Genomic DNA, 25,821 nt, shown 5'->3' on the forward strand with positions numbered 1-25,821 from the left:
ACTTTATCCAATCCATTGGTTAGAGAACAGACTTGACAGTCAACCACTTCCCCTTTCCAAAGTGAGTGTCAACACGCTATCTGAATCCGGAAAGCATCTTAAGAGGGGCAAAATTTTACAAGGCCTTTGGGGAAGAGTTTGGAGGCAGTAAAGTTGGCAAAATGGCAATGTAGGGCATGAGGTGGCGTGCCCAGGCCTTCACATTTCATTGCCATTTTGTCAATGTGGCTCACCTCCCCAGAGTCTAATTGAACTACTTAAGTGGCCAATTAAGCACTTCTTGCTGCCTCCATTGCCTTTTTACCAGCACGCCAGGGGATACTCTCATAGAATCATAAAATTCCTAAAGTGCGAAAGGAAGGTATTCGGCCCATCGAGCCAACATCGACAATAATCCCACCCCGGCCCTGACCCCGGAACCCCACAAATTTAGCCTGCTAATCCTCCCGACAGTAAGGGTCAACTTAGCACGGCCAGTCAACCTAACCAGAGGAAACCCACACAGACACAGGGAGAACGTGCAAGCTTCACTCAGTGACCCGAGGCCGGAATTGAACCCGGGTTCCTGGCGCTGTGAGGCAGAAGTGCTAACCACTGTGCCACCATACCACCTCTACTGGGTGGGAAACGAGTCAGGTAAACACTGGCAGACCCTCAGGGTGGGGTGCCTTTTTGGGCACTCGTTGGCTCACAAAGGGATGCCCTATCTGCAGTCACCATTGCCGTGCATCGGTGTTGCATGCCCTCAGTGACCACAACCCCTCCCACTCACCAGAGCCAGCCTGAAGGACCCTGAAACCTCCAGACCCTGCTTACTGTGCCCGGAAACTTTCAGGACACCATCCAACCATGCAGCCTCTTCTTCCAGGTGTAATTCCAGCAGTGGCCACTTAATTACTGTAAGAAGTCTCACAACACCAGGTTAAAGTCCAACAGGTTTATTTGGTAGCAAATACCATAAGCTTTCGGAGCAATGCTCCTTCGTCAGCATTGCTCCGAAAGCTTATGGTATTTGCTACCAAATAAACCTGTTGGACTTTAACCTGGTGTTGTGAGACTTCTTACTGTGCTTACCCCAGTCCAACGCCGGCATCTCCACATCATGACTACCACTTAATTACTCCCAGGCCTGCCCTCACCTCCAGCCCTGGCAACAGCATTCCTGCCTTGTCCAAAAAAATTCCGACTGTGATCTCAGAACTTTCTTCAGCTGATCCGGCAAGATTCCCAAGGTAACTATCGGGAGCAAGAATCTCTATCGATCGCTTTTAGTTTTACCCCCTAGACTGGTCCCAGGATTCCAAAATCAAATGTAATATTCCTGACAGCCAACCTTGGTGGAGATCAGCACAGAAGCAAGGATCAAGCCTGGGACTTGCCTCTTCTGCTTGGCTCAGCTCCAACTATCTATGCACTTACTAACCGAGCACTCATAAAAATCTGAAACTGCTTTAATAATTCACTTCTGCAGGAAGGCAAAGAGTTATGCACTTTGAAAGCTGCAGAGATTCTGTTTGTTCTCCAAGGTTGAGCTTTAATCTATCTGAATGTACCAACCTGGTGTTGTGAATGAAATGCTTGGACGTTGGATACTTTAGTTGCAATGGATAATCAAAGTGTGTGATTTATATTGTCGTGGTTAAGTGTTGCTGGAGCTGTCATGGTCCAATAGCAATTTAAATGTGAAAATGAGCTCTTTTCAGATAATTCTCAAACAAAACTAGTCTCTTGTAGCCACATTAAAGATGTCAATGAATTGTCATCTTCTCTCAATGAATGCCAAAGGTATTTTTATTGCGAGAAATATAGCTGTTTCTCTGATTTATCCTGTGTGGGATTGAAATTGACAGGAAAGATTATTCACTCAAATCATGTGCTTAGGAAAACTGGCGACTTGATTGAGTGGGATCAAAATATGCTGTTCTTAAACACCCCCTGCTTTAGGTCTTTAATGGAGACAGATCACCTTTTTTATGTCGATTTATGGCAATAAAAAAACACAATATTCCGAGCGGTTTTTTCATGTGTGCAATATGGAGAATAATTTAGTGGTGATTTTAGGCTCCACTAAATAGACCCTGCCCATGCCAAAGACTTTAGGGCTTTTTGTGGCTTTGCTTTCCAATGGACAAAGCTGCTACAAAATTGACGAGGGAGAGGAACTCAGCTTGGTAAAGGGACAGGAGTTAGTGAATTATCAGTCGGTGTAACACTCTCCAATTTGTTTTTCATAAGTTGGGAGTGATGGAAAATGGGCAGCCTATTTGCTATCTGCAATTTTGCGCTATGACCCAAGGTGTCTAATGGACATGAAAGGCTCATCTATCCATCAATAACTAACAAGTAGGAACTTTTACCATTGAACTCACACACATGGGAAAGCATCCTGAATTTTGCTATGCCTATTTTACAGGCATACATGGGGGTGCAAAAAGAGAGCCAATTTCTGGAACCAGCGGCCCTGAACCTCCAAGGACACTGGCAAAATATGATCCAATAATGGCACTCTGAGCGGTCACCACTACAACAGTTAGGCCCTTTACAGGTGTTAATGAGGGACTTACATTCAGCCCTATGGCAGGAACCAGGCATCTGCTCACGATTCTTTAGCAGTTATTGAAACCTAATCATTGGCTGACAACGGAAGGTAATTTTATTCAATAAGAGTTTCCAAAAACATTGTTCTGGAGTCAGGCAAAGCAAGTTTGAAATCCTGCTGTCGCATTAAACCCATCCCTACTCCAGGATCCAGCCAGAGTGAGATCTGAGCCGGTCAGAGGCTGGCTTGTTTCTCCCTGTCCATCTGCCTCTACCAGCCGAAATAAGACCTACCCAACAGACAGCAATTCACTCACTAAGTTACGTCCATGTCAGCTGCGGTGAGACATTCAAAACTTTTCTCTTCACAGCTTCTGTAAGTTGAAGGTTTTACGCTGATGGTATCACTTGAGTGATGCTCAATCCCGGTTTGGAAAACAGGTGGAAAATGCATAGTCTGTTTCATGAAGTTCCTTTTAGATACTCTTTGCTGAGATAATCTTTGTGAGAGGGGGGGGGGGAAATTGAGTTGCAAATAGCAATATTATTTCAGAAACTTTTTGTGTAAAGACTTGCTGTACTTTGTTCAACATATGGCCAATCAACTTTTCACTTCTAGTTTATTTCATCCTTGTAATGTTCCAGCGATTGCACTGTGCTCCGATCAGTCACTGACTAGACGTGAAAGGCTCTAACTTTCAAAGTTGGTACAGAACCATGAGTGGGAGTACTGGAGGGGAACTGACGAGTGAATTACGCTTGGAACGGTACCAGGTCTCCACCCATGTTTCAGTCAGTCGTCCTCTGCCCTCCCAGCGTTGTTGACTATTTTTCCCCTTTATTCTTTCATGGGATGTGAGAGTCACTGGCGAGACAAGCATTTGTTGTTAGCAGCAGTGTGTACTATCTACAAGATGCACTGCAACAATTCACTAAAGATCCTTGCACAGCACGTTCCAAACTCGCGACCGCTTCCATCCAGAAGGACAAGAGTAGCAGATACATGGGAACACCACCACCTGCAGGTTCCCCTCCAAGCCACTCACCGTCCTGACTTGGAAATATATCGGCCGTTCCTTCGCGGTCGCTGGGTCAAAATCCTGGAATTCCCTCCCTAACGGCATTGTGGGTCAACCCACAGCACGTGGACTGCAGCGATTCAAGAAGGCGGCTCACCACCACCTTCTCAAGGGCAACTTGGGATGGGCAATAAATGCTGGTCAGCCACGTCCCACGAATGAATTAAAAAAAGTCGCTAATTGCCATTGAGTTGTGGGTGGGGCCATTTCAGTGAGTGTTTGGCTGTGGGTCTGGAGTCACATCACCTGGAGACCCTGGTCACGAGTGAACTGGATGGACTTTTACAACAATCAGTGATGGTCACCATTACTGAGACCAGCTTTATAATTCCAGATTTACGAATTTAATTTAAATTTTACCAGTTGTCGTGGTTTGATTTGACCCCATTAATCCGAACATCTGGATGACTAGACCAGTGACACCACTATTTTTCTCCCCCTCCCCCAACAAATCTGACATGACAATCCTCATATGAATGTTGCCTGCACAATGTGATTTGCGTAACCAGTAGAGGTTCTACAGTATTACTTTAATATTGTACATTTGTAAGCAAGCGCAGTATGTAATTACCCTTTTACTCCTAACGAGACATGTACTCTTCACTATGCAGTCAGTATTCTTTACTGTATTATCCAGCTATGCAAAACAATTGACAATAAATCCTTGGGTTAAGTTGTCCTGTGCTTTTGTCACTTTTCTCACTTGTGATCACTTTCCCAGGAATTTGTGGAAAATTATATTTTTAAAAACAATACGAATTCAGTACTTTATTCATGGAATCCCGACAGTGCAGAAAAGGGCTATTCGGCCCATCAAGCCTGCACCAACAACAATCCCACCCAGGCCCAATCCCTGTAACCCCACATATTTACCCTGCTAATCCCCCTGACACAAAGGGGCAATTTTAACATGGGCAATCAACCTAACCCCCACGTGCTTCAGACTGTGGGAGGAAACCGGAGCACCCGGTGAAAACCCACGCAGACTTGGGGAGAACATGCAAACTCCACGCGCGCACGCGCACACACAGTCACCCAAAGTCGGAATTGAACCTGCGTCCCTGCTGCTGTGAGGTAGCAGTGCTAATCACTGTGCCGCCCAGTCATCTTTACAGCAGTTCCCTACTATTCTCCAAAGGAGAAAACGGTGTGTGTGAAGGTACCAATTCTGACATCATGTCTCCCCCTCCTCTTACAGTGCTCCCCAGCTGGAAGGAGCTTGGCCTCAGAGGACATTCCTGTTAACCTCAGTTTATATCATTCAGTTTTCTGTAGAAAGCTTTTTTTTAAAAAAAGTTGCCCAACCATTCTGCCCACGCTTTGATTAAAATCTGAGACTTGTGTCAATTTCACTATCCCATTCAGGAAAATACTATCCAGCTGTTTTGTCAAGGGTTTTCATCTTGCACTCATCAGGATAGTCGTAAGAATTTTTATTTGATTTATTATTGTCACATGTATTAGTATGCAGTGAAAAGTATTGTTTCTTGCCTGCTATACAGACAAAGCATACCGTTCATAGAGAAGGAAAAGAGAGAGTGCAGAATTTAGTGTTACAGTCATAGCCAGGGTGTAGAGAAAGATCAACTTAATGCAAAGTAAGTCTATTCAAAAGTCTGACAGCAGCAGGGAAGAAGCTGTTCTTGAGGAGGTCAGACGTTTGTATCTTTTTCCCGACGGAAGAAGGTGGAAGAGAGAATGTCCGGGGTCGTTTGGCAATGGGGTCCTTAATTACGCTGGCTGCTTTGCCAAGGCAGCAAGAAATGTAGATAGAGTCAATGGATGGGAGGCTGGTTTGCGTGATGGATTGGGCTACGTTCACGACCTTTTGTAGTTTCTTGTGGTCTTGGGCAGAACAGTAGCCATACCAAGCTGTGATACAACCAGAAAGAATGCTTTCTATGGTGCATCTGTAAACGTTGGTGAGAGTCGTCGCAGACATGCCAAATTTCCTTAATCTCCTGGGAAAGTAGAGGCGTTGGTGGGCTTTCTTAACTAGTGTTGGCATGGGGGACCCAGGACAGGTTGTTGGTGATCTGCACACCTAAAAGCTTGAAGCTCTCAACCATTTCTACTTCGTCCCCATTGATGTAGACAGGGCACGTTCTTCATTACGCTTCCTGAAGTCAATGGTATTCTGAGAGATTTTCAATGTCAGGAAAGACAATAACTGTCAAGTCACCATTAACTGGTTCATTCCCCATGACGACGCCTCCACCAATCTACTTACTAACCGATCAGCACTCTCTTCTTATACGTTACAAAGTTGTTGTTTCCCCAACATTGATATTCTTGCCATGGTCCTGGGGAGTGCAAGATGAAAAGTTTGACAAAATGTTATTTTTTCAGCCAATACTAAAGTTCTGTTTTGCCAAATGACTAACTGTCCAGTTGCTGGTTTCTTTGGAGTACCACGACCTTCATAAAGCAGCTATTGTCTCAAATCTCTTCAAAGCTGCCAATTTGAAATGACAGCACAATGGCCGAGCTTGAGGTGAGTGAGCCACCCAGATAGCAAACCAGCTCCGCGGAGGAGCTATCGATTGACTGGGACAATGGCTTCCAACACTGGGATGAAATCACTGAAATCTGGCTGAGGGCTTTATTCTCGTTATGGTTCTCGAGAGCTGTGTGTGTTCACACGAGCAGCCTGACATTTTGTCAATACTGTTTCCATGACGATGTGGAAGAGTAAGTGTGTGTCTGGTGGGTTTGTACAGTCGGTCTGTAACTCAGCATTTGAAAGGCAGTGGTAGAATCAGACAAAGTCAGCATGGATTTACAAAAGAGAAATTATGCTTGACGAATCTATTAGAATTCATTGAGGATATAACTAGTAGAGTTGACCAAGGATAACCAGTGGATGTGGTTTATTTAGACTTTCAGAAGGCTTTAGACAAGGTCTCACATAACAAACTACTATGTAAAGTTAAAGCACATGGGATTGCAGGTAATGTCTTGATGGATAGGATCCTGGTTAGCAGATAGGAAGCAAAGAGTTTGCATAAATGGGTCTTTTTCTGATTGGCAGTCATTGACTTGTGGGATTCTGCAGAGATCTGTGCTAGGAACCCAACTGTTCATGTTATATAAATGATTTGGAAGAGGGAACTGAATTTATTATCTCCGAATTTGCAGATGATACAAAGCTGGGTGGAAGGGTGAGCTGTGAGGAGGATGCAGAGATGCTTCAGCATGATTTGGACAGGCTGAGTGTGTGGGCATGTGCATGGCAGAAGCAGTATAATGTGGATAGATGTGAGGTTATCCACGTTCGTAGCAATAATAGGAAGATAGATTATTACTTGAATGGGTGTAAATTGAGAGAGGTGGATACTGAGCGAGACCTTGGTGTCTTGTGCATCAGTTGCTGAAAATAAGCGCACAGGTACAACAGGCAGTAAAGAAGGCAAATGGTATGTTGGCCTTCATAGCGAGAGGATTTGAGCATAGGAATAGGGATGTTTTGTTGCAATTGTATAGGGCATTGGTGAGGCAACACCTGGAGTATTGTATGCAGTTTTGGTGTCCTTATCTGAGGAAGGATGTCCTTGCTATAGAGGGAGTACAACAAAGGTTTACCAGGCTGATCCCTGGGATGGCAGATCTGTCATGAAGAGAGACTAAGTTGGATAGGATTATATCACTGGAGTTTAGAAGAGTGAGAAGGGATCACATAAAAACTTATAAAATTAGAGTCGTAGAGGTTTACAGCATGAAAACAGGCCTTTCGGCCCAACTTGTCCATGCCTCCTAGTTTTCACCACTAAGCTATTTACAATTGCCTGTGTTTGGCACGTATCCCTCCACACCAATCGTACCCATGTAACTGTCTAAATGCTTTTTAAAAGACAAAATTGTACCCACCTCTACTACTAACTCTGGCAGCTTGTTCCAGACACTCACCACTCTGTGAAAAAATTGCCCCTCTGGACCCTTTTGTATCTCTCCCCTCTCACCTTAAACTTATGCCCTCTAATTTTAGATTCCCCTACCTTTGGGAAAAGATGTTGACTATCTATGCCACTCATTATTTTATAGACCTCTATGAGATCACCCCATAGCAACCTACACTCCAGGGAAAAAAGTCCCAGTCTATCCAGCCTCTCCTTATAACTCAAACCATCAAGCCTTGGTAGCATCCTAGTAAATCTTTTCTGCACTCTTTCTAGTTTAATGTCCTTTCTATAATAGGGTAACCAGAACTGTACACGGTATTCCAAGTGTGGCCTTACCAATGTCTTGTACAACTTCAACAAGACGTCCCAACTCCTGTGTTCAATGTTCCAACCAATGAAACCAAGCATGCCGAATGCCTTCTTCACCCTGTCCACCTCTGACTCCCCTTTCAAGCAGCTATGAACTTGTACCCCTAGATGTTTGTTTTATAACTCTCCCCAACACCCTACCATTAACTGAGTAAATTCTGCTCTGGTACAATTTACCAAAGTGCATCATGTCGCATTTATCTAAACTAAAGTCCATCTGCCATTTATCAGCCCACTGGCCCAACTGATCAAGATCCCAATTGATCAAGTTGCAATCCTAGATAACCTTCTTCACAATTCAAACAGGTTAGACAGGATAGATTCAGAAAGAATGTTCCCGGGGGTGGGGGATTCCAGTACTAGGGGTCGTAGTTTGAGGATGAGGGGTAAACCTTAAGGCTTCCTATTGTTAACTGAAGACGGTGGTTGCTGTGCTATCATGATAAGGTTTTTCTTTGCTAATTAGGAAAACTCATTCGCTTAAAAGGTAAGAGCTTTCTGTACGATGTGAGTGCTTGTGTCCACAAGCATTAGAAAAGATCATTTGTTATATTTATCCAGCATTGTCTCACAGCTTGAGAAGAAACAATGCAGTCTGGGTTCAATTTTACAAGGATGTTACATTGGGTTGCTGAAGCTTTCTCATGTTTTAGGGTGGCACGGTGACACAGTGGTTGGCACTACTGCCTCACAGCCACAGGGACCCGGGTTCGATTCCCTGCTTGGGTCACTGTCTGTGCGAAGTTTGCACATTCTCCCCGTGTCTGCGTGGGTTTCCTCCGGCTGCTCCGGTTTCCTCTCACAGTCTGAAGATGTGCGGGTTAGATGGATTGGCCGTGCTAAATTGCCCCTTAGTGTCAGGGGGGCCAGCTAGGGTAAATGTATGGAGTTATGGATAGGGCTTGGATGGGATTTTGGTCGGTGCAGACTCGATGGGTCGAGTGGCCTGTCGGATTCTATGAAAGCATTTCACAGGTGAAACATTTGCAGATACGTTTTCTTTGTGTTTGTGCTTTCTCTCCAGCTGAAGGGGCGGGGGGGAGGGGGAGGGAAGGGAGCGTTGTTTCAGGTGTCTCGCAATGCCTATTCTTGATTGGTTTCCAGGAGGTGTGTACCTGACCGGGGGACTCGCCTATTCTTGTTCCCCGAAACCTTGGCAAACCTATAGTGAATTTTTAGCATTTCCCAGTGTGGGTGAGTGATAAATAATGAGCAGGAATGGTGCAGACATGCTCCATGTTAGGCAGAAAGAGCTCTCATGAGCCACAGTCCCAGGAATGCCTCCCCCACCTCAGGCACCAGAATGTGCTGTTCCCAGTTGTCAGATATTAAGGATCTAACTCTGCTTTTACTCTCTGCTTCAACCGTGTATCCCATTCCAGTCCTTTTCCAGCTCCAAGTTTATCCCCCTGCTTTGCGTCCCTACATTTAGGTTGAAAATACAAGAGGATTGACATTGAGATGTTGGGTGAGAATCTCTGGCTGTCGCTTAGTGTTTATCTCGGTGGCGGGAGGCAGCGTGTAATTCACTGGCGGGGGGCGAAATTCTCCGGTTCTGCCGCTGTCAGTGGGAATTCCCATTGAAGCCTCCCCACGCTGCAGGGAAACGCGTGGCAGGGGTACATTGCCAGCAGAACCAGAGAATTCTACCAGCGAGATCTTTCTGTCCTGGGAAATCTCGGACATGGGGGCACAGTCTCAGGTTTTAAAGGATCGACCATTTAGGGCAGAGTTAGGAGAAACTTCCTTACTTGGGACCGTGAATCTTTGGAATTCTCTACTCAGAGGCTTGTGGATGCTCCATTGCTGAATATGTTCAAGGTTGGGATCAACCTTTTGGGTCTCCCAGGAATTAAGGGAAAAAGGGGGGAAAGTGGAGTTGAGGCAGTCATGATCTAATTGAATGACAGAGTAGACTCGAGGGGCTGCGTGTTCTGCTCCCATTTCTTAAGTTCCGACACTATAGCCTGGGCAGCACAGTGTCACAGTGGTTCGCACTGCTGCCTCACAGCGCCAGGGACCCAGGTTCGATTCCCGGCTTGGGTCACCGTCTGTGTGAAGTTTGCACATTCTCCCCGTGTCTGCGCGGGTTTCCTCCGGGTGCTCCAGTTTCCTCCCACAGTCCAAAGATGTGCGGGTTAGGTTGATTGGCTGTGATAAATTGCCCCTTAGTGTCACGGAGACTAGGAGGGTAAATATGTGGGGTTACGGGGGATAGGACCTGGGTATGATTGTTGTCGGTGCAGACTCAATGGGCCAAATGGCCTCCTCCTACACTGTAGGGATTCTATGATTCTATCCCAGGTTATCCATGGCCTAAGTTGTATTATCGCTAGACTATTAATCCAGAAACTCAGCTAATGTTCTGGGGACCCGGATTCGAATCCCGCCACAGCAGATGGTGGAATTTGAATTCAATAAAAAATATCTGGACTTAAGAATCTACTGGTGACCATGAAACCATTGTTGACTGTTGGAAAAACCCATCTGCCATCCTTACCCGGTCTGGCCCACTTGTGACTCCAGCGCCACAGAAATGTGGTTGATTCTCAACTGTCCTCTGAACAAGGGCAACTAGGGATGGGCAATAACTGCTGGTCAGCCAGCGACGCCCATGTCCCACGAATGAATTTTAAAAAGTACACGTGTGTGTTTATATATTAGTTTGTGTCCTATTTTGTTGCGTTTTCAAAAATCTGTGTTGCACTTTTTTTCAAAACTGACCATTTCATGTTGCTCTCACAGAAACAACTCAAACAACTGAAAATACCATTTTTATTGAACAGATGAGGCCAGCTACATACAAATCTCTTAGACAACAATAAAAGCATCACACACCAGCTCGCCCTCACCCCGATAGCGATGCGCAAGGCCACAGTAGATTGGATAACTTAATTTTTATCAGCTGTTCTCAAAATGAACCTACTGGGAAACAAGCTAACAATAAATATTTCAGTTATAAAAGTCATAATCTTTTTTATCACTTTGCCACTCTTGCCTTTTAAAAAAAAAATTAAGATAGTAATAAGGTTTCAGTATTAAAAATTTAAATTGTGATGGGGGAAGCTGGGATTTTCCAGTCCTGCCGGTAGAAATGGTGGGCCGACCAAAAGTACATTTGACTGGGACTGGAAGATCCCAGTGGTGGGCGGGGCTGGAACATCATTTACAATTAATTCAAAGTTAAGGGTCGGATTTTTCTGGGCCGTTCACACCAGCGGGATTCTCCAGTCTCGCCGGCAGCGCACCCCCGGCCGCGGGTTTCCCGCCGGCATGGAGTCACGTCAGTGGGAATTCCCACTGACAGCGGCAGGACCAGAGAATCCCGTCGCTAGCAAACAACGCACCACCTCCTGCTGGCGGGAAATGCACAGCTGGGAGGCCGAAGAATCTCTCCCCAGATGTTTCACTGTTGTATACATCTTTAAGTAGAATTCTCTTCAGTCACTAATGTGTTGGAAAAAACTGTGGAGTATAAGAGAGGTGTACCCATTTTACAGTCTCACAAACCTTTTCCTTCACATTTGTGACCAGCGGGAAAACACGACTTTCTTGTACAATATTGAGCAATGAAAACTTGCAGGTGTATTTTGGTCATGTTTACACGCACGTTCGTTTAGGTATATTTTTAGCCTGAAAATATCTTTGTTTTGAAGGCCGAGCTTGTCTTTGGCTGATCTCTTAGATTGGTGACCGAGGGCGGGAGTTTATCGCCCTTTCCACCGACAGAAACTTTTTCTGGCCCTGCTGAAGGCAATGCCGCCACGGCAGCTTCCCCGGCAATGGGATAGGCAAGTCATGCCAAATGCCATAGACATCAGCAGGACCAGAAGATCCCACCGGTGGCCAATGGCGAGCCACTAGTGGGGGGTTGGGGGGGGGAGCAGAGTTTGGAAGAGAGAGCAAAACCAATATAGGTATTATGAACATTAGTGAGGAACAGGGTTCCAGTACAACGCTCTGGATCTGCTTCTCTGAAGTAAATGACAGTCATTCACTGCACCAGGCAGTATAAAGGCACCTTCTCCTCTGAAGCGGACTCATTATTGCGTCTTACTGTGGCTGTTCTTTCTTAACAGGTCAAGTTGTTCATTCATACAGCAATTTAAAAAAATCTGTAATGAAGATTGAATTCTATGGGCGGGATTTTCCAGCCCCACTCATCCTGAAACCAGAAAATCCGGCCCAAGGACAAAGACCTTTCAATGGTCCGCCCCTCGCCCGCTCCGATTCCCATGGCGGGAGGAACGGGAATATTCCCCTCTACATTTTTTTTAAACAATGAGTGAATCATTCTTCTGGCACAGTCTCTTCTATCCATTTCAAGTATAAAGGGTTGCCTTGGTCAACTGAGAGGCTTATAACTTCCGGAATTTCAAAAGGATGAACTGACCTGGGGGAGGGAAAGAAAGCGAGATTTCAGGAGATAGAGGTTTACAGCTTTTCTGGCAAAACTAATTCCAAAATGTTTCTTTCAACCCCAGCAGTGCCCTGGTAGAATCCAGAACAAATAAATTAAACAAAAACATAAAGACTTATTCATCATCTTGATGTCAATAATTGGCCCGTGTAGGATCTTTGATCTCATTCCTGCCAGCTGTCAGGGAAAAAGGGTAATAACTTGGATACGTTAAATGGAGAAAGACTGCAGAAAGCTGCAGCACAGAGGGATTGGGGGGTCCTCGCGCATAAATCCCAAAAAACTAGCATGCAAATTCAGCAGGTAATAGGGAAGGCAGATGGAATGTTGGCCTTTATTTCAGAGAGTAAGACATCCCTATTTTTATACTCCATTCCAACATTATACAAGGCACTAGTTGGACCACACCTGGAATGCTGTGAACAATTTTGATCTCCTTATCTAAGGAAAGCTATACTGGCATTGGAGGTAGTCCAGAGCAAGTTTACTGGGTTGATCCTGAGTACGGAGGGATTATTTTACGAGGAGAGATTGAATAGATTGGGCCTGTACTCATTGGAGTTTAGAAGAATGAGAGGCAAACTTACTGAGACACATAGGATTCTCAGGGCATTTGACAGGATATATACAGAGAGGTTGTTTCGCCTTGTGTAAGAGTCTAGGCCCAGAAGGCATAACCTCAGAGTAAAGGAGATAAGGAGGAATTTCTTCTCTCGCAGGGTTGCGAATCTGTGGAATTCTTTTCTGCAGAGGGTTATAGTGGCTGCATTGTTAAATATGTTCAAGGCTGAGATAGACAGATTTTTAGTCAATAAGGGAATCGAAGATTATGGGGATAAGGCACGAAAGTGGAGTTGAGAATTATCACATCAGATCAGCCATGATCTCATTGAATGGCAGAGCAGATTTGATGGGCCACATGGCCCATTTCTGGTCTTCTGGTGTTTAATGTAATAAAACATTCCAAGTCACATCAAGGAACATTAGAAAGCAAAGTTTGTTGGCAAACCATATAAGGCAATATTAGAGCAAGTGACCAAAGTGCACCTTGAATGAGGAAAGAGTGGTCGCGGTACAATACAGGAAGCGAGTCAGAGTGCATTGGAATTGTCACGTATAGATGGACAAGAGTTTCAGCAGTAGGCAAACTGGGACATGCGATGAGTGGGGCAATGTTACAAAGGTGGAAATTAACGGTCTTAGTGATGGTGCAGATGTGTGATCGGTGAATCACCGTCAAATCACGGCGGCACAGTGACACAGTGATTAGCACTGCTGCCTCACGACGCCAGGGACCCAGGTTCAATTCCCGGCTTGGGTCACTGTCTGTGTGGAGTCTGCACGTTCTCCCCGTGTCTTTGTGGGTTTCCTCCGGGTGCTCCGGTTCCTCCCACAGTCTGAAAGACGAGCTGGTTAGATGCATTGGCCATGCTAAATTCCCTTATGTGCACCCAAACAGGTGCTGGAGTGTGGTGATTAGGGGTTTTCACAGTAACTTCATTGCAGTGTTAATGTAAGCCTACTTGTGATACTCAAACTTAAAAAGTGGGGATGGTTTGGGTCCTGAAGTTCTTTGTAACTGATTGAGATGATTCAGGTAGCTAATCTCTGGTGGAGTCATGTGCTACCATATTTTGCTCTGTTCGAAGCCAGTTAAGCTGAGTAACTCCTCTGACTGAGTACAAGCTGCAGTAAGCCTTAGACTCAAGCTTGCAGCATTGCTGACAATATAATCCAATAATGCCTATCTCACTGCTGTGTTTCTATGGAGGATTCGCTTTAGGAAAATGGATGTGTGGAAATCTAATTAGTAGTTTATGAACTGCTCCAGAGCATCACGAGTAGGATTTACATACAAGTTTTTCTTCTTTGTATTGAAAGCATCTAATTCTTTATATTTGGAAATCAATGGGTGTCTTCTTACGAGCAGCTGAGTGTAGTTTCAATGATTAAACTGTAAAGATTCACCCGAGTCAGCGAATATTTAACTTTTGTAAATTGGTTAATTTGAGAGAGTCAAATCCATAGAATAGAATCCCTACAGTGCAGGAGGAGGCCATTCAGCCAGAACTGACAACAATCCCACACAGGCCCACCCCCCCCACCATATCCCGTAACCCCACGCATTCACCCTGCTAATCCCCCTAATCTAAAGGATGAATTAAAATATGGGCCCTTCACAGGGACAAGATACTAAAGATTATGCCAGTTCCTTTATCATTGCTGTACACTTTAAACTCCTTAGGCGTCATCTCTTTAAGATCTACCTTACATGAACGATTTCTGAATTGATGGTCTATTGTCTGAGAAGAAAGCAGTTCTTGAGTTCATCTAATGACCGATGGTTCCTTCAGTGCTTGGATCTAGAATCTAGAACCTTAGGTCTTCACCTAAACTCAAATTCTAGTGCAATGTTCTTGCGATGTTCCTTTACAATGCCTCTCTCTACACGCAAAGAATGGTGGAGGTTTGGAATTCTCTTCCTCAAGCAGCGGTGGAAGCTGGTTCAATTGTTAGGTTTAAGTCTGAGACAGACAATTTTTCCTTGAGCAGGGGTATCAGGGATATGGGCCTGGGGTAAGTACATGGAGTTAGGCGACAAATCAGCCATGATTTCACTGAATGGCGGAGCAGGCTTGAGGGGCTGAATGACCTACTCCTGCTCTTAGGTAAGATTATGCTTTCATTTTCTTTAATTAGCTAAATGCCTGTATATCTCGGTGCTGGCTGGATTACACCGGATAAAATGGACTGAATCTCAGGCAGATTGGGAGTACAAAGTGACTCTCGGAGTGGAATTACAACGTTGAGGAACGCAGCATCTGCAAAAACTCCTTTCATAACCTCGGGACATCCTAACTTTGAGGGAAACACAGCAGCTAATGTGATCAAGACCCCACCAACAACAAGATAACTGACCATATCGTGTCAATGGAATCCCTACAGTGTAAAAGGAGGCCATTTGGTCCATTGAATTGGAACCAGCAACAATCCTACTCGGCTTCTTTCCCTGTAACATCACATATTTACTCTGATAATCCCCTGACACTAAGGGCCGATTTAGCGTGGCCAATCCACCGAACCCGCACATCTTTGGAGTGTGGGAGGAAACCAGAGCACCCGGAGGAAACCCACATGGGGAGAACGTGCAAACTCCACACAGACACTCAAGCCGGGAATCGAACCCGAGTCCCTGGCACTGTGAGGCAGCGGTGCGAACCACTGTGCCACCCTTTAGTAATGTGAGACATTCTGTACACGTGTAAGTTGTAGCTTTGGACATTATTTCAGCATCTGGATCAACATCAGTCACAAAATATCTTTTTCCAATTAAATGTTGATCGTGTTGTGAAAGTCTGATAGAAATGGGGACAGCAGCAGGGCAACAGTCACAGAGCATGGAAAAGGAGGGCAGAATGTATATGAAAAATGTGCTAATTTCTTTCTAAGTTTAGACAAGTGTGCGCCAATCCTCTAGACCTACAGGAACAAAGGTGGAAACAAATTTTGAATGGGAAAAGCAAACCTAAACTACGATTCCAAATTCTGAAAGGTTCCTTCTCAATAACTCACTTTTCCAGCTCTAAACGTTACCTCCAGTTGAGTGAATGATAATCAAACCATAACCGTGACAATCCACAAGAATGATTCATTATGAAATTAAAGTGGACAGGTGGCAAAACACAAGTGTGCCACAGGATGGTTCATTCTGCCAATAAGATAATGAAAGGTTCAACAGTGGAAGCACAACCCAATTAAATTTTAATCATATTCTGGAGTTCTTGCTTGATTACCTTTGTGGGTCAGTTCAAAATATTGAGTAGTCTACTCTCGGGACATTAAATGAGTTAAAGTTTAAGGTTGTTCACATTTTGGGTCGACTGGGCCTGCATTCACTGGAATTGAGGGGGATCTAATTGAAACATAAAATTCAGGCAGGGCTGGACAGGCTGGATGTTTCCTCTGGCTGGAGGGTCTACATCAAGGGGTCACAGTCTCAGGATATGGGGTCGGCCATTTAGGACTGAGATGGGGAGAAACTTCTTCACTCAGAGGGTGAACCTATGGGATTCTCCACCACAGAAGGTTGTGGAGGACAAATGACTGAATATATCTGAGAAGGGAATAGATACATTTCTGGACTCTAAAGATGTCAAGGGGTATGAGGAGAGCGCTGTAGTCTGGTGTTGAGATAGAGGATCGACCACAATCACAGTGAAGGGGTAAGCAAACTGCCCATTCCTTCTATTTTCTGTGTTTCTAGGTTCACGGTTTGTGAAAGGAATGAGTTTGAAGGGGTTGAATGGTTTTTACAATTTATTTGAGATCTTATATTCTTAAAAGATAAAGAAAAAGAACCTGTAACTGATGAGGTAAATCCAGCCACAGCCACCCATGGGTAATGAATATACTCACCTAATAAATTCTGTCAGTTCATGCATTTTTGAGCTTCTTGTTTTTATCACCTGCAGAAATATAGAAATCACCTATTAATCCTCATTTGCAACTAATTAAGTTCTACCCTGGATATCTGGAATTCTAAGGGGCAGCTTTCAATGCCATGAGGCAGGTGCTATCATCTCTTGCTTTCCCTACAGGGGAAGTCTAAGCACATTGTCTTGCTGCCCTCTGGGGAGAATGCCCTAGGGTGCCAAACCAAGCAACCCTCCCTGTCTCAACACGCTGCTACACTTAATCATCCGTCATGCCTGCAAGTCTCCATTCTCTGTCTCCCCATGTATTTAACCCTTCTGGCAGCCACATATTTTGTTTTCCCTTAGTCTTTCAAAAGGCTGGAAAAGATTTTTCAGAATTTTTTTTTTAAGTAGCTGTGTCCCTTGAAAGACCACGATTTCCAAATGCGTTTCGGTGAGTTCCTACCAGCAGGTGTTATACAGAGGCAATGTGGACTGAAACCAAATTGCCCGCTGGGGACCACTTTCCTAAACTGGGTAAGTGAGAATCCCCCTAGCTTTGCGGTCCAAATACCTGAGCACCAAGATCAGAAGATAAGATTCCCCCCCCTTCCCACCACATGAAGCATTGGTCTACAATGCCTGTCAGTCAATCTGCCATGTTGACACAGAAAGCATCATTGACCAAACCCACAAGCAGAGAGAGAAATGAAGGGCAAATTCTCAAAATTCTTTCCATGTTTTGAACAATCCAGCCCTGCAGCAACTCACCATCAGAACTTCAACGGTTTCTGTTATTTCATGGTCCCAGTTGTATCTGAACATATAATGGAAGGAAACACAGTGGTCAGCTGGGCGGAGGTGGTTATTGGCAATTCTAGAATTGTTCCATCTGTTAGTCTTGTGTGGGACATAGTAAAGGACAAGCTTTAAAACTGCACAAATCTCTTTCAAGTGTCATAGAGTTTGGTTATTGCGCAATTGTAAACATCATGTGCAATTGTAACTGCTACTCCCTATACCTTCCATACGTTACTTATAGATGAGATTTGTGAACAACTTGCTCTGGGTCAGCAAAGGCAAGCTGGGTTTAAGGGCCTGTTTCCTTGCTGTATATCTCTATGACTCTATGGGGAGTATTTTCCAGCCGTGCTCGCCCCAAGACTGGAAAATCCCACCTGAGGTCAACGGACCTTTGCATGGTCTGCCCCCGCCTGCTACGTTTCCCACGGTAGGCAGGATGGGAAAATTCCACCCTATGACTCTGTCCTTACTGATTATTGGGCGTTGAAAATATTTTTAAGGGTTACGTGTTTGGTCTAACCGACATAATTCATAGCAAAAACAGAAAATGCTGGACTAACTCAGGAAGTCTGGCAGAATCTGTGGAAAGGGTTAACGTTTCGCGATCATATGACCCTTCCACAGAACTGGTTAGTTATAGAACATGGCTGTTACTTACAAGGCTAATTTTGTTTTCAGATTGCTCATTTCTACTCAGAGCCAATCCCACTAGGATTTCCAAAGATAAGGACACGATGCTCTTAAGATCAAGCAGAAAATTGCAGAATATTGGGACACTAAATGCCAGCCAATAGAGAAAGATTTTAGATTTCAGAAAGCAGAACAAAAAAAAGAACAAAGAACAGTACAGCACAGGAAACAGGCCCTTCGGCCCTCCAAGCCTGTGCCGCTCCTTGGTCCAACTAGACCAATCGTTTGTATCCCTCCATTCCCAGGCTGCTCATGTGACTATCCAGGTAAGTCTTAAACGATGTCAGAAGGAGCCAGTAGAATGGCAGAATTGGAATTTCAGAAGACAATGACATGGTGACTGATAGATCAACCTCTTAAAGTGGAAGGATTTGGAAATAAACTGTAACCAGGATCCCGGAAGCACAAGATGGCTCCTGAAGGTGACTTTGATAGGGTGGAGTAAGGCTATGGAGTAACAAGGGATGAGGATATTGATCAATTCACTGTGACACAGAGTGCCACAGGGACCTAACAAGGAGTGTTTGGGAGACACAGGGACCATGCAGATTATGGAGTTTTGAATTTTTGTGAAGGTGAGGAATGTGTGGGTTAAGATTTGTGCAGCAGTGACAATGCTAGAAGCTGAATGTGGTCTTGCCAACAGGGGAGGCGATGGCCTAGTTGCCGGGGGGGGGGGGGGGGCAATCGGTGGGTTGGGGGATCTCGTTGCCACTTTGAGCTGAGTGACAGAGGGAGGGAGGCCAGCGATTGGGGCTGGCCATCAGAGTGGAGGTGGGGTTGGGGGGGTGTCGCGGCGGGCTGGGAAGGGAGTAGAGGCTAGCCCGGACATGTTCGCAGGGCCAGTGATCGACCCGAGGGTGGCTCGGAGGGGCAGCGTTGCAGGGGTCGTGGGGCTGACCAACGATCGGGAGGCCGGCAATGCGGGGCTACTGCGAATGCGCCAATCTCCACACTGACAGATCAGCGTGATGCTGCCGGCCTCTCCAGTGGGAATAGGCCCTACCCCCTGATTTTTTATGTGATTTACGCTACTGCACTCTGCAGTGGAGAGAACGTGGGAGGTTCATTTTGAAAATCCCGCTGAAAAAACCAATGGGATTTACTCCAGTTTTTATGCGAATTTGTTTCAGGAGAATCGCCCCCATTCATTTTATAGAAATAGCTATTTAAAACACTATGCAAAATTTACTTTCCAACATTTCATCGTTAAGTGTAAATTACTTATTCTCCGTTAGACATGTGTAAAAGATGTCCTCTTCTATGTCCACTAACCTTGTAAACATATTCTGCATTTGACAATTTGGACAGAATTCTCCCAAAATATTCCTGAGGCTGGGATTTTGATCCCGTGTTGACCATCCGGGGGGATCGACAGCGGGAGCTCAACATCAGGCAAAAGCCGGAATTTGCGAATCTCACCAGCGAGTTTGCGAGTTCCAGTTTTCACCGTCCCCTCACCAGCAACAAACAGATCCATGGCTGCCGTGTCCGTAAAGCTGATTTACATTTCAATGGAGAAATCTCCATTCTCTGCAGCGGGACTGGAGAATCCCAGCATCCACCCCCCCCCCCCTGTTGTGACCATCGTGACTAGTCTCCACTTGTGGACACTTGTAGTAATTCTCGCCGGGTTCCCGCTGTGCCGAGGGTCAGAGAATCCCAGGATCCAGAAGAATTTAAATGTGCTAAACTGTTTCATGTCCTCCATTACCTCAGCATGCAGGGGTTGGGAGAATCCCATAAGGAGTTCTCGTAACCGTGTTATGGCCCCTCCCCACATTTCTTTGACCTGAGGGCGGCACGATGACACAGTGGTTAGCACTGCTGCATCACGGCGCCGGGGACCTGGGTTTGATTCCCGCTTGCGTCACTGTCTGTGCGGAGTCTGCACGTTCTCCCCGTATCTGTGTGGGTTTCCTCTGGATGCTCCGATTTCCTCCCACAATCCGAAAGGGATGCTGGTTAGGGTGCATTGGCCATGCTAAATTCTCTCTCAGTGTTACCCGAACAGGTGCCGGAGTGTGGCGACTAGGGGATTTTCACAGTAACTTCATTGCAGTGTTAATGGAAGTCTACTTCATAGAATCATAGAAACCCTACAGTGCAGAAGGAGGCCATTCGGCCCATCGAGTCTGCACCGACCACAATCCCACCCAGGCCCTACCCCCACATATTTACCCACTAATCCCTCTAACCTACGCATCCCAGGACTCTAAGGGGCAATTTTTAACCTGGCCAATCAACCTAACCCGCACATCTTTGGACTGTGGGAGGAAACCGGAGCACCCGGAGGAAACCCACGCAGACACGAGGAGAATGTGCAAACTCCACACAGACAGTGACCCGAGCCGGGAATCGAACCCGGGACCCTGGAGCTGTGAAGCAGCAGTGCTAACCACTGTGCTACCGTGCCGCCCCTTGTGACTAAGTAGTAAACTTTAAAACTTTAGATATGCACTCGTGCGCTCAAGGCTGGAGAATCGAGCCCCTTCACAGACATTCATAGATCTCCTACAGTGCAGGGGGAGGCCATTTGGCCCATTGAGTCTGTACCGACCATAATCCCAGACAGGCCCTATTTCCGTAACCCCACAGATTTACCCTTCCAATCCCCCTGACACTAGGGTCAATTTAGCATGGCCAATCCACCTAACCCGTTCATCTTTGGACTGTGGAAGGAAACTGGAGCACCCGGAGGAAACCCATGCAGACACGGGGAGAACATGCGAACTCCACACAGACAGTGACCCAAGCCTTTCTCTTTAGTAATCTTTGTGAAGACAGATTTCTACAGTATTTGGATTAATAACATGCAAAAAATCTTACCAAGATTAATAGCGGCAACTAAGCAAATTTTTATGACAAAATGATTTGAGTCCTAGATGCATGAGAAGATCATTCATTCAAGTGGGCCTGTTGTAGCATTTTGTCGGCCATATCAGTTCTGTTTTATTTAATTCCAATTCCCTGCCCTTTCTCCATGTTCCTCTATACTGCCTTTTAACTAACTGGTTATCCGTTTTCCACATCTCACTTGGTTCTGTAATTAAGGTCCCCTCTGCAGGACAAATTCTCACAAACCTTTGTGTGGAAGTTTGGCTGAACTCCCTGACGGCACTCGTTGTCATGGAAATAGGCACGGGTGTGAATTTTTGTAACTGGTTTGCTTACAAGACTAAACCTTCAAATAAAGATTTTGTACTCTCTCTTTAACTTACATGGAAAACACCTCTGGTAAAACGTTCACACAAGCAGCCAACTTCTTCTCCATTATGGTTCTGAAGAGGGAGGTCAAAGAAGAAAAGTTCATTAACAAACCAACTGAACCCGCTCCTGCGTTTTAAGATTCGAGGTTGATTTTTTTTAACTTCATTTTATTATTGTTGTAGTCGTCCTTTCTCATCTTTAATGTGCCCCAAGAACCATCATGTTACCGTGGCAATTCGGACAGAGATAGGGACTCAAACCTCTGAGATAAAAGCAAACTACAGTAAAATACACAAAATATAGCACCTGGGGCGAATGGGATCAAAGGTCATGGGGAGACAGCAAGATTAGGCTATCGAATTGGACGATTTAGCCATGATCGTAATGAATGGCGGAGCAGGCTCGAAGGGCCAAATGGCCTCCTCCTGCTCCTATCATCTATGTTTCTAGTGCAGATGCTAGAATCTGAAACAAGAACAGAAAATGCTGGAAAATCTCAACAGGTCTGACAGCATCTGAAGTTACTGTGAAGATCCCCTAGTCGCCACACTCCAGCACCTGTTCGGGTACACCGAGGGAGAATTTAGCACGGCCAATGCACCTAACCAGCACGTCTTTCGGACTGTGGGAGGAAACCGGAGCACCCGGAGGAAACCCACGCAGATGTGGGGAGAATGTGCAGACTCCGCACAGACAGTGACCCAAGCTGGGAATCAAACCCAGGTCCCTGGCTTTGTGAGGGAGTTCCTGAGTTAGCATTGGCTATGCTAAATTCTCCCTCAGTGTACCTGAACAGGCGCCGGAGTTTGGCGACCAGGGGATTTTTACAGTAGCTTCATTGCAGTGTTAATGTAAGCCTACTTGTGACACCAATAAACAAAAACTTAAAACAAAAGATGGTTGGAGTTAGGTTGATTGACCATTGTAAATTGTCCCTTAAGTGTCCCAAGATATGTAGGTTGGGGGGGGTTAGCGGGGTAAACACGTGGGGTTACAGGGATAGGGCTTGGTTAAAATGCAAAGTTGGAGAGTTGGTGCAGACTCGATGGGCCAAATGGCCTCTGTCTGCACTGCAGGGATTCTAATCTATGCGATCAAGGTAATAAATGGAAGGAAAAGGTTAGATTTTTAGACTCTAAGACTGGAATTTTAACAGCGCACCGCAGGAATTGTAGTGGGCGGGACACGGACCATGCAAAGGTCCACTGAGGTGAGCACAACCGGAAAATCTCGCCCTAGAGGTGTCAAGGGGTCTGGGAAGAATGCAGGGATGCATGTTGAGATAGAGGATCAGCCAGGATCATATTGAATGGTAGAGCAGGCTCGATGGGCCGAATGGTCTGCTCCTCCTCCTATTTTCTCTATCTATGTAAATCCTCCTAATATCAGATCTCAGTGATAACACTTCTCTGTAATAAGAACATATTAAAATAACATTTCATAAACTATGTACAGCTTAAGGGGAAATAACTGAATTTAGTCTCTGCAAATTTTACGTCATGGGAATGAGAAAATTTGGTGCATCATTAATTAACAATGTTCAAACAGATTTTGAAAGAAAATGTTTGCGCTGAAACAGTTTAAACTACATTTCGGAACACCTGTGGCCAAATGGATTAATGTTAGACCCAATGTCTGATATCATGCCAGTGCTGAAGGGTTGTGACCAAAAGAATGCAGAGTAATGTTTATCTCAAGAGTAAAGTTGTTTTGCTTTTTAAAATAATTTCTTCGAGTGCTCATTTCCTGCTAAACCTTCAAAATAAAATTCAATTTGAAGCATTTAGCAATAACTTAGTAAGAGGCTTATTCGCCATGTCTCCAATAAGAACAGGACTACCATACTGGGCAAGTATCTATTGGGAATGAATGGTGCCCCTTGTTCATTGCACTTGCCCTTGTCTGTTTAGTTTCCACAACATTTTGAAAGGTGCACAAGGAAATCCAGGACCTGAATTAACAGGCCAATCAATGAACAATCAGAGTAAGATCATGTGCAGAATTTGAATCAGGATTTGTGAATTCAAAGTCAAATCAGGTACAGAGAGCAAAATGGAGAGAGAGAAAGGAAGATCGCGTAGGATAAATGACAGAGTCACAGGCCATTTGACTGAACTAGTCAATGTCAGTGTTTACAATCCACTCCAGCTGCCTGCGCAGTATTTAGCACAGCTGCCTCACAGCGCCAGGTACCCAGGTTTGATTCCTGACTAGGGTCACTGTCTGTGTGGAGTCTGCACAGGTTTTCTCTGGGTGCTCCGGTTTCCTCCCACAGTCCGAAAGATGTCCTGGTTAGGTGCATTGGCCATGCTAAATTCTCCCTCAGTGTACCCGAACAGGCGCCAGAGTGTGGCGACTAGGAGATTTTCACAGTAACTTCATTGCAGTGTTAATGTAAGTGTGCTTCTGACACGAATAAATAAACATTAAACTTTTCCCACCTTTACTCATCTAAATCTATCATTTTAACCCTCTACTGCCCTTAAATGTGTCTGTGCTATATGCTTCAACCACTCCCTGTAGTAGTGAGTTCCACATTCTCACCACTCTTTGGGTAAATATCAAAGTTTTTCCTGCATTCCCTTTTCGATTTCTTGGTGACTATTTTATACCAATGGCCTCTAGTCATGTCCTTCCCCACCTCACGCCACAAGAAGAAACATTCTCTCTCCAGAAGTATTCTAACAAAACCCTTCATAATTTTAAGTACCTCTATCAGGTCAATCCTGTCTTTTCTGTTCATGAGAAAAGAGACCTTGCCTGTCAATCCTTTCTTGATTTATATACCCACAAATTCTGGTATCGTCCTTGTAAATCTCTGCACCCTCTTCAGGCCTCTTTATCTGTGTTATTGTATGGTGACCATTACTGTACTTGGGACTCTCCAAGTGTAATCTAACCAAGATCGATACCAGTTTAATGCAACTTCCCAAATTTTCAATTCTATCCCTCCAGAAATAAAGCCTAGTTCTTAGTTTACATTTTTATGGTTCTAGTAACCTGTGGCTTAACATATAATTATTATTTTTGAGATTCCTTTGCTTCTTTATCTCACCTAGACTTGCACCTTCAAAATATTAAGTGGCCTCCATATTTTTCTTACAAAAAATGGGATTAAGAGGAAGAGTAAAGACAAAAATATTTTTAAAATAATGATTTTTCTCAAGTCTATAACACCAATTAAAAGCTGACGGAATGATACATCAAACTTGGAAAAACTTCTAGACCAGAATTTTCCCGTCACACCCACCATGGAAATCATAGCGTGGGGATTCGGGGGGAGCAGACCATGTGGAAGTCCATTGACCTCAGGTGGGATTTTCCAGTTTTGGGGTGAGTGCAGCTGGAAAATCCCGTCCCCAGTGTCAGAAATTATTTGACAATAATTAAGACTTAATGCGCCATTACAAAAGGTAATTAAAACTGAATTGTCATGCCCTGACTATCTGTAGTAAGCTTAGTCCCCTAGCTACAGGATGAGCACAAGAACTGCACACTGTTCAATACATTCCAATGTTGAATCAGACAATGGGCAGGATTTTCCAGTCCCCCCGCAGAATCCTTTCCCATGGCGGAAGCAGCACGCCATTGGCGGGATCTCCCAGTCCCGCCGAAGCCTGTGGTGTTTTGTACATCTTGCCAGCCCCGCTGCTGGGGAACCCGCCATAAGGGGGAACTTCTTTGGTGGGACTGGAAGATCCCATTGGCAGGCGGGTCTGAAAATCCGGCCCAAGGTGCAAGTTTTTGTGCTGTTTAAGAAGAAAGGGCACACCTTGGGTTACAACTTCTGGACTTCTGATTTTAACTGAATGTGTGAGCTCACCTGAAACTGTTATCTAATCAGTGGCGGATTAACTACCACCCGGGCCCCTAGGCTGAGCTTTAGCAAGGCCCCCTGACCTTGCCCCCTGCCCCACCCTTCGTTGAATAGAATAAAGTGACGTTGGATAACTTATATCGTTGTACTATGCATAATGTACTACATGTAAAATATCATAAAGTTATATGAATCAATTACAGCCCTTTTATTCATTTATTTTTCATTTTCTTTACGTTTGTACTTTAAAAAGCTTCCGTGTTTTTTGGTTTACAATAGTGTCGATAACAGCATGTAAATCAACAGATCGAAGCATGTCTGATTCAATGTGCATGAGTGTCAGATGACTAAGTTTCTCATCGCTCATTGTTGAGCGCAAATAGATTTTGATCCTCTTCAGTGCCGAAAATGAACACTCACCTGAACAGTTAGTGATTTTTTTTGCTCTCGGGCCCTCTTCCCTCCCTACTCAGCCTAATGGTTAATCCGCCACTGTATCCAATTTGTGTATAAATTATCTCTGGCCGCATTGGCTCACTGTTGTTTGATAGTAAATTCTGGCCATTTATTTAAAAGCTAC

At 44.9% G+C, this 25,821-nt stretch overlaps 1 protein-coding gene across 1 annotated transcript in view; it reads right to left on the reverse strand.

Moving 5' to 3' along the window:
- Nucleotides 1-10,643: 10,643 nt before the first annotated feature.
- Nucleotides 10,644-25,821, reverse strand: part of LOC144502463 (protein CutA homolog) — a 28,094-nt gene continuing 12,916 nt past the window's right edge. The window contains exons 3-6 of the mRNA XM_078226398.1: nt 21,436-21,495; nt 17,492-17,537; nt 16,722-16,771; nt 10,644-12,278 (exon numbers count right to left, since the gene is read on the reverse strand). Coding sequence (XP_078082524.1) covers nt 12,176-12,278; nt 16,722-16,771; nt 17,492-17,537; nt 21,436-21,495 — 259 coding nt within the window. The 3' untranslated portion in view covers nt 10,644-12,175. The remainder of the gene's footprint in view (nt 12,279-16,721; nt 16,772-17,491; nt 17,538-21,435; nt 21,496-25,821) is intronic.

Source organism: Mustelus asterias, chromosome 13 (genome assembly GCF_964213995.1).
Source record: "Mustelus asterias chromosome 13, sMusAst1.hap1.1, whole genome shotgun sequence".
NCBI classification, from domain to species: domain Eukaryota; kingdom Metazoa; phylum Chordata; class Chondrichthyes; order Carcharhiniformes; family Triakidae; genus Mustelus; species Mustelus asterias.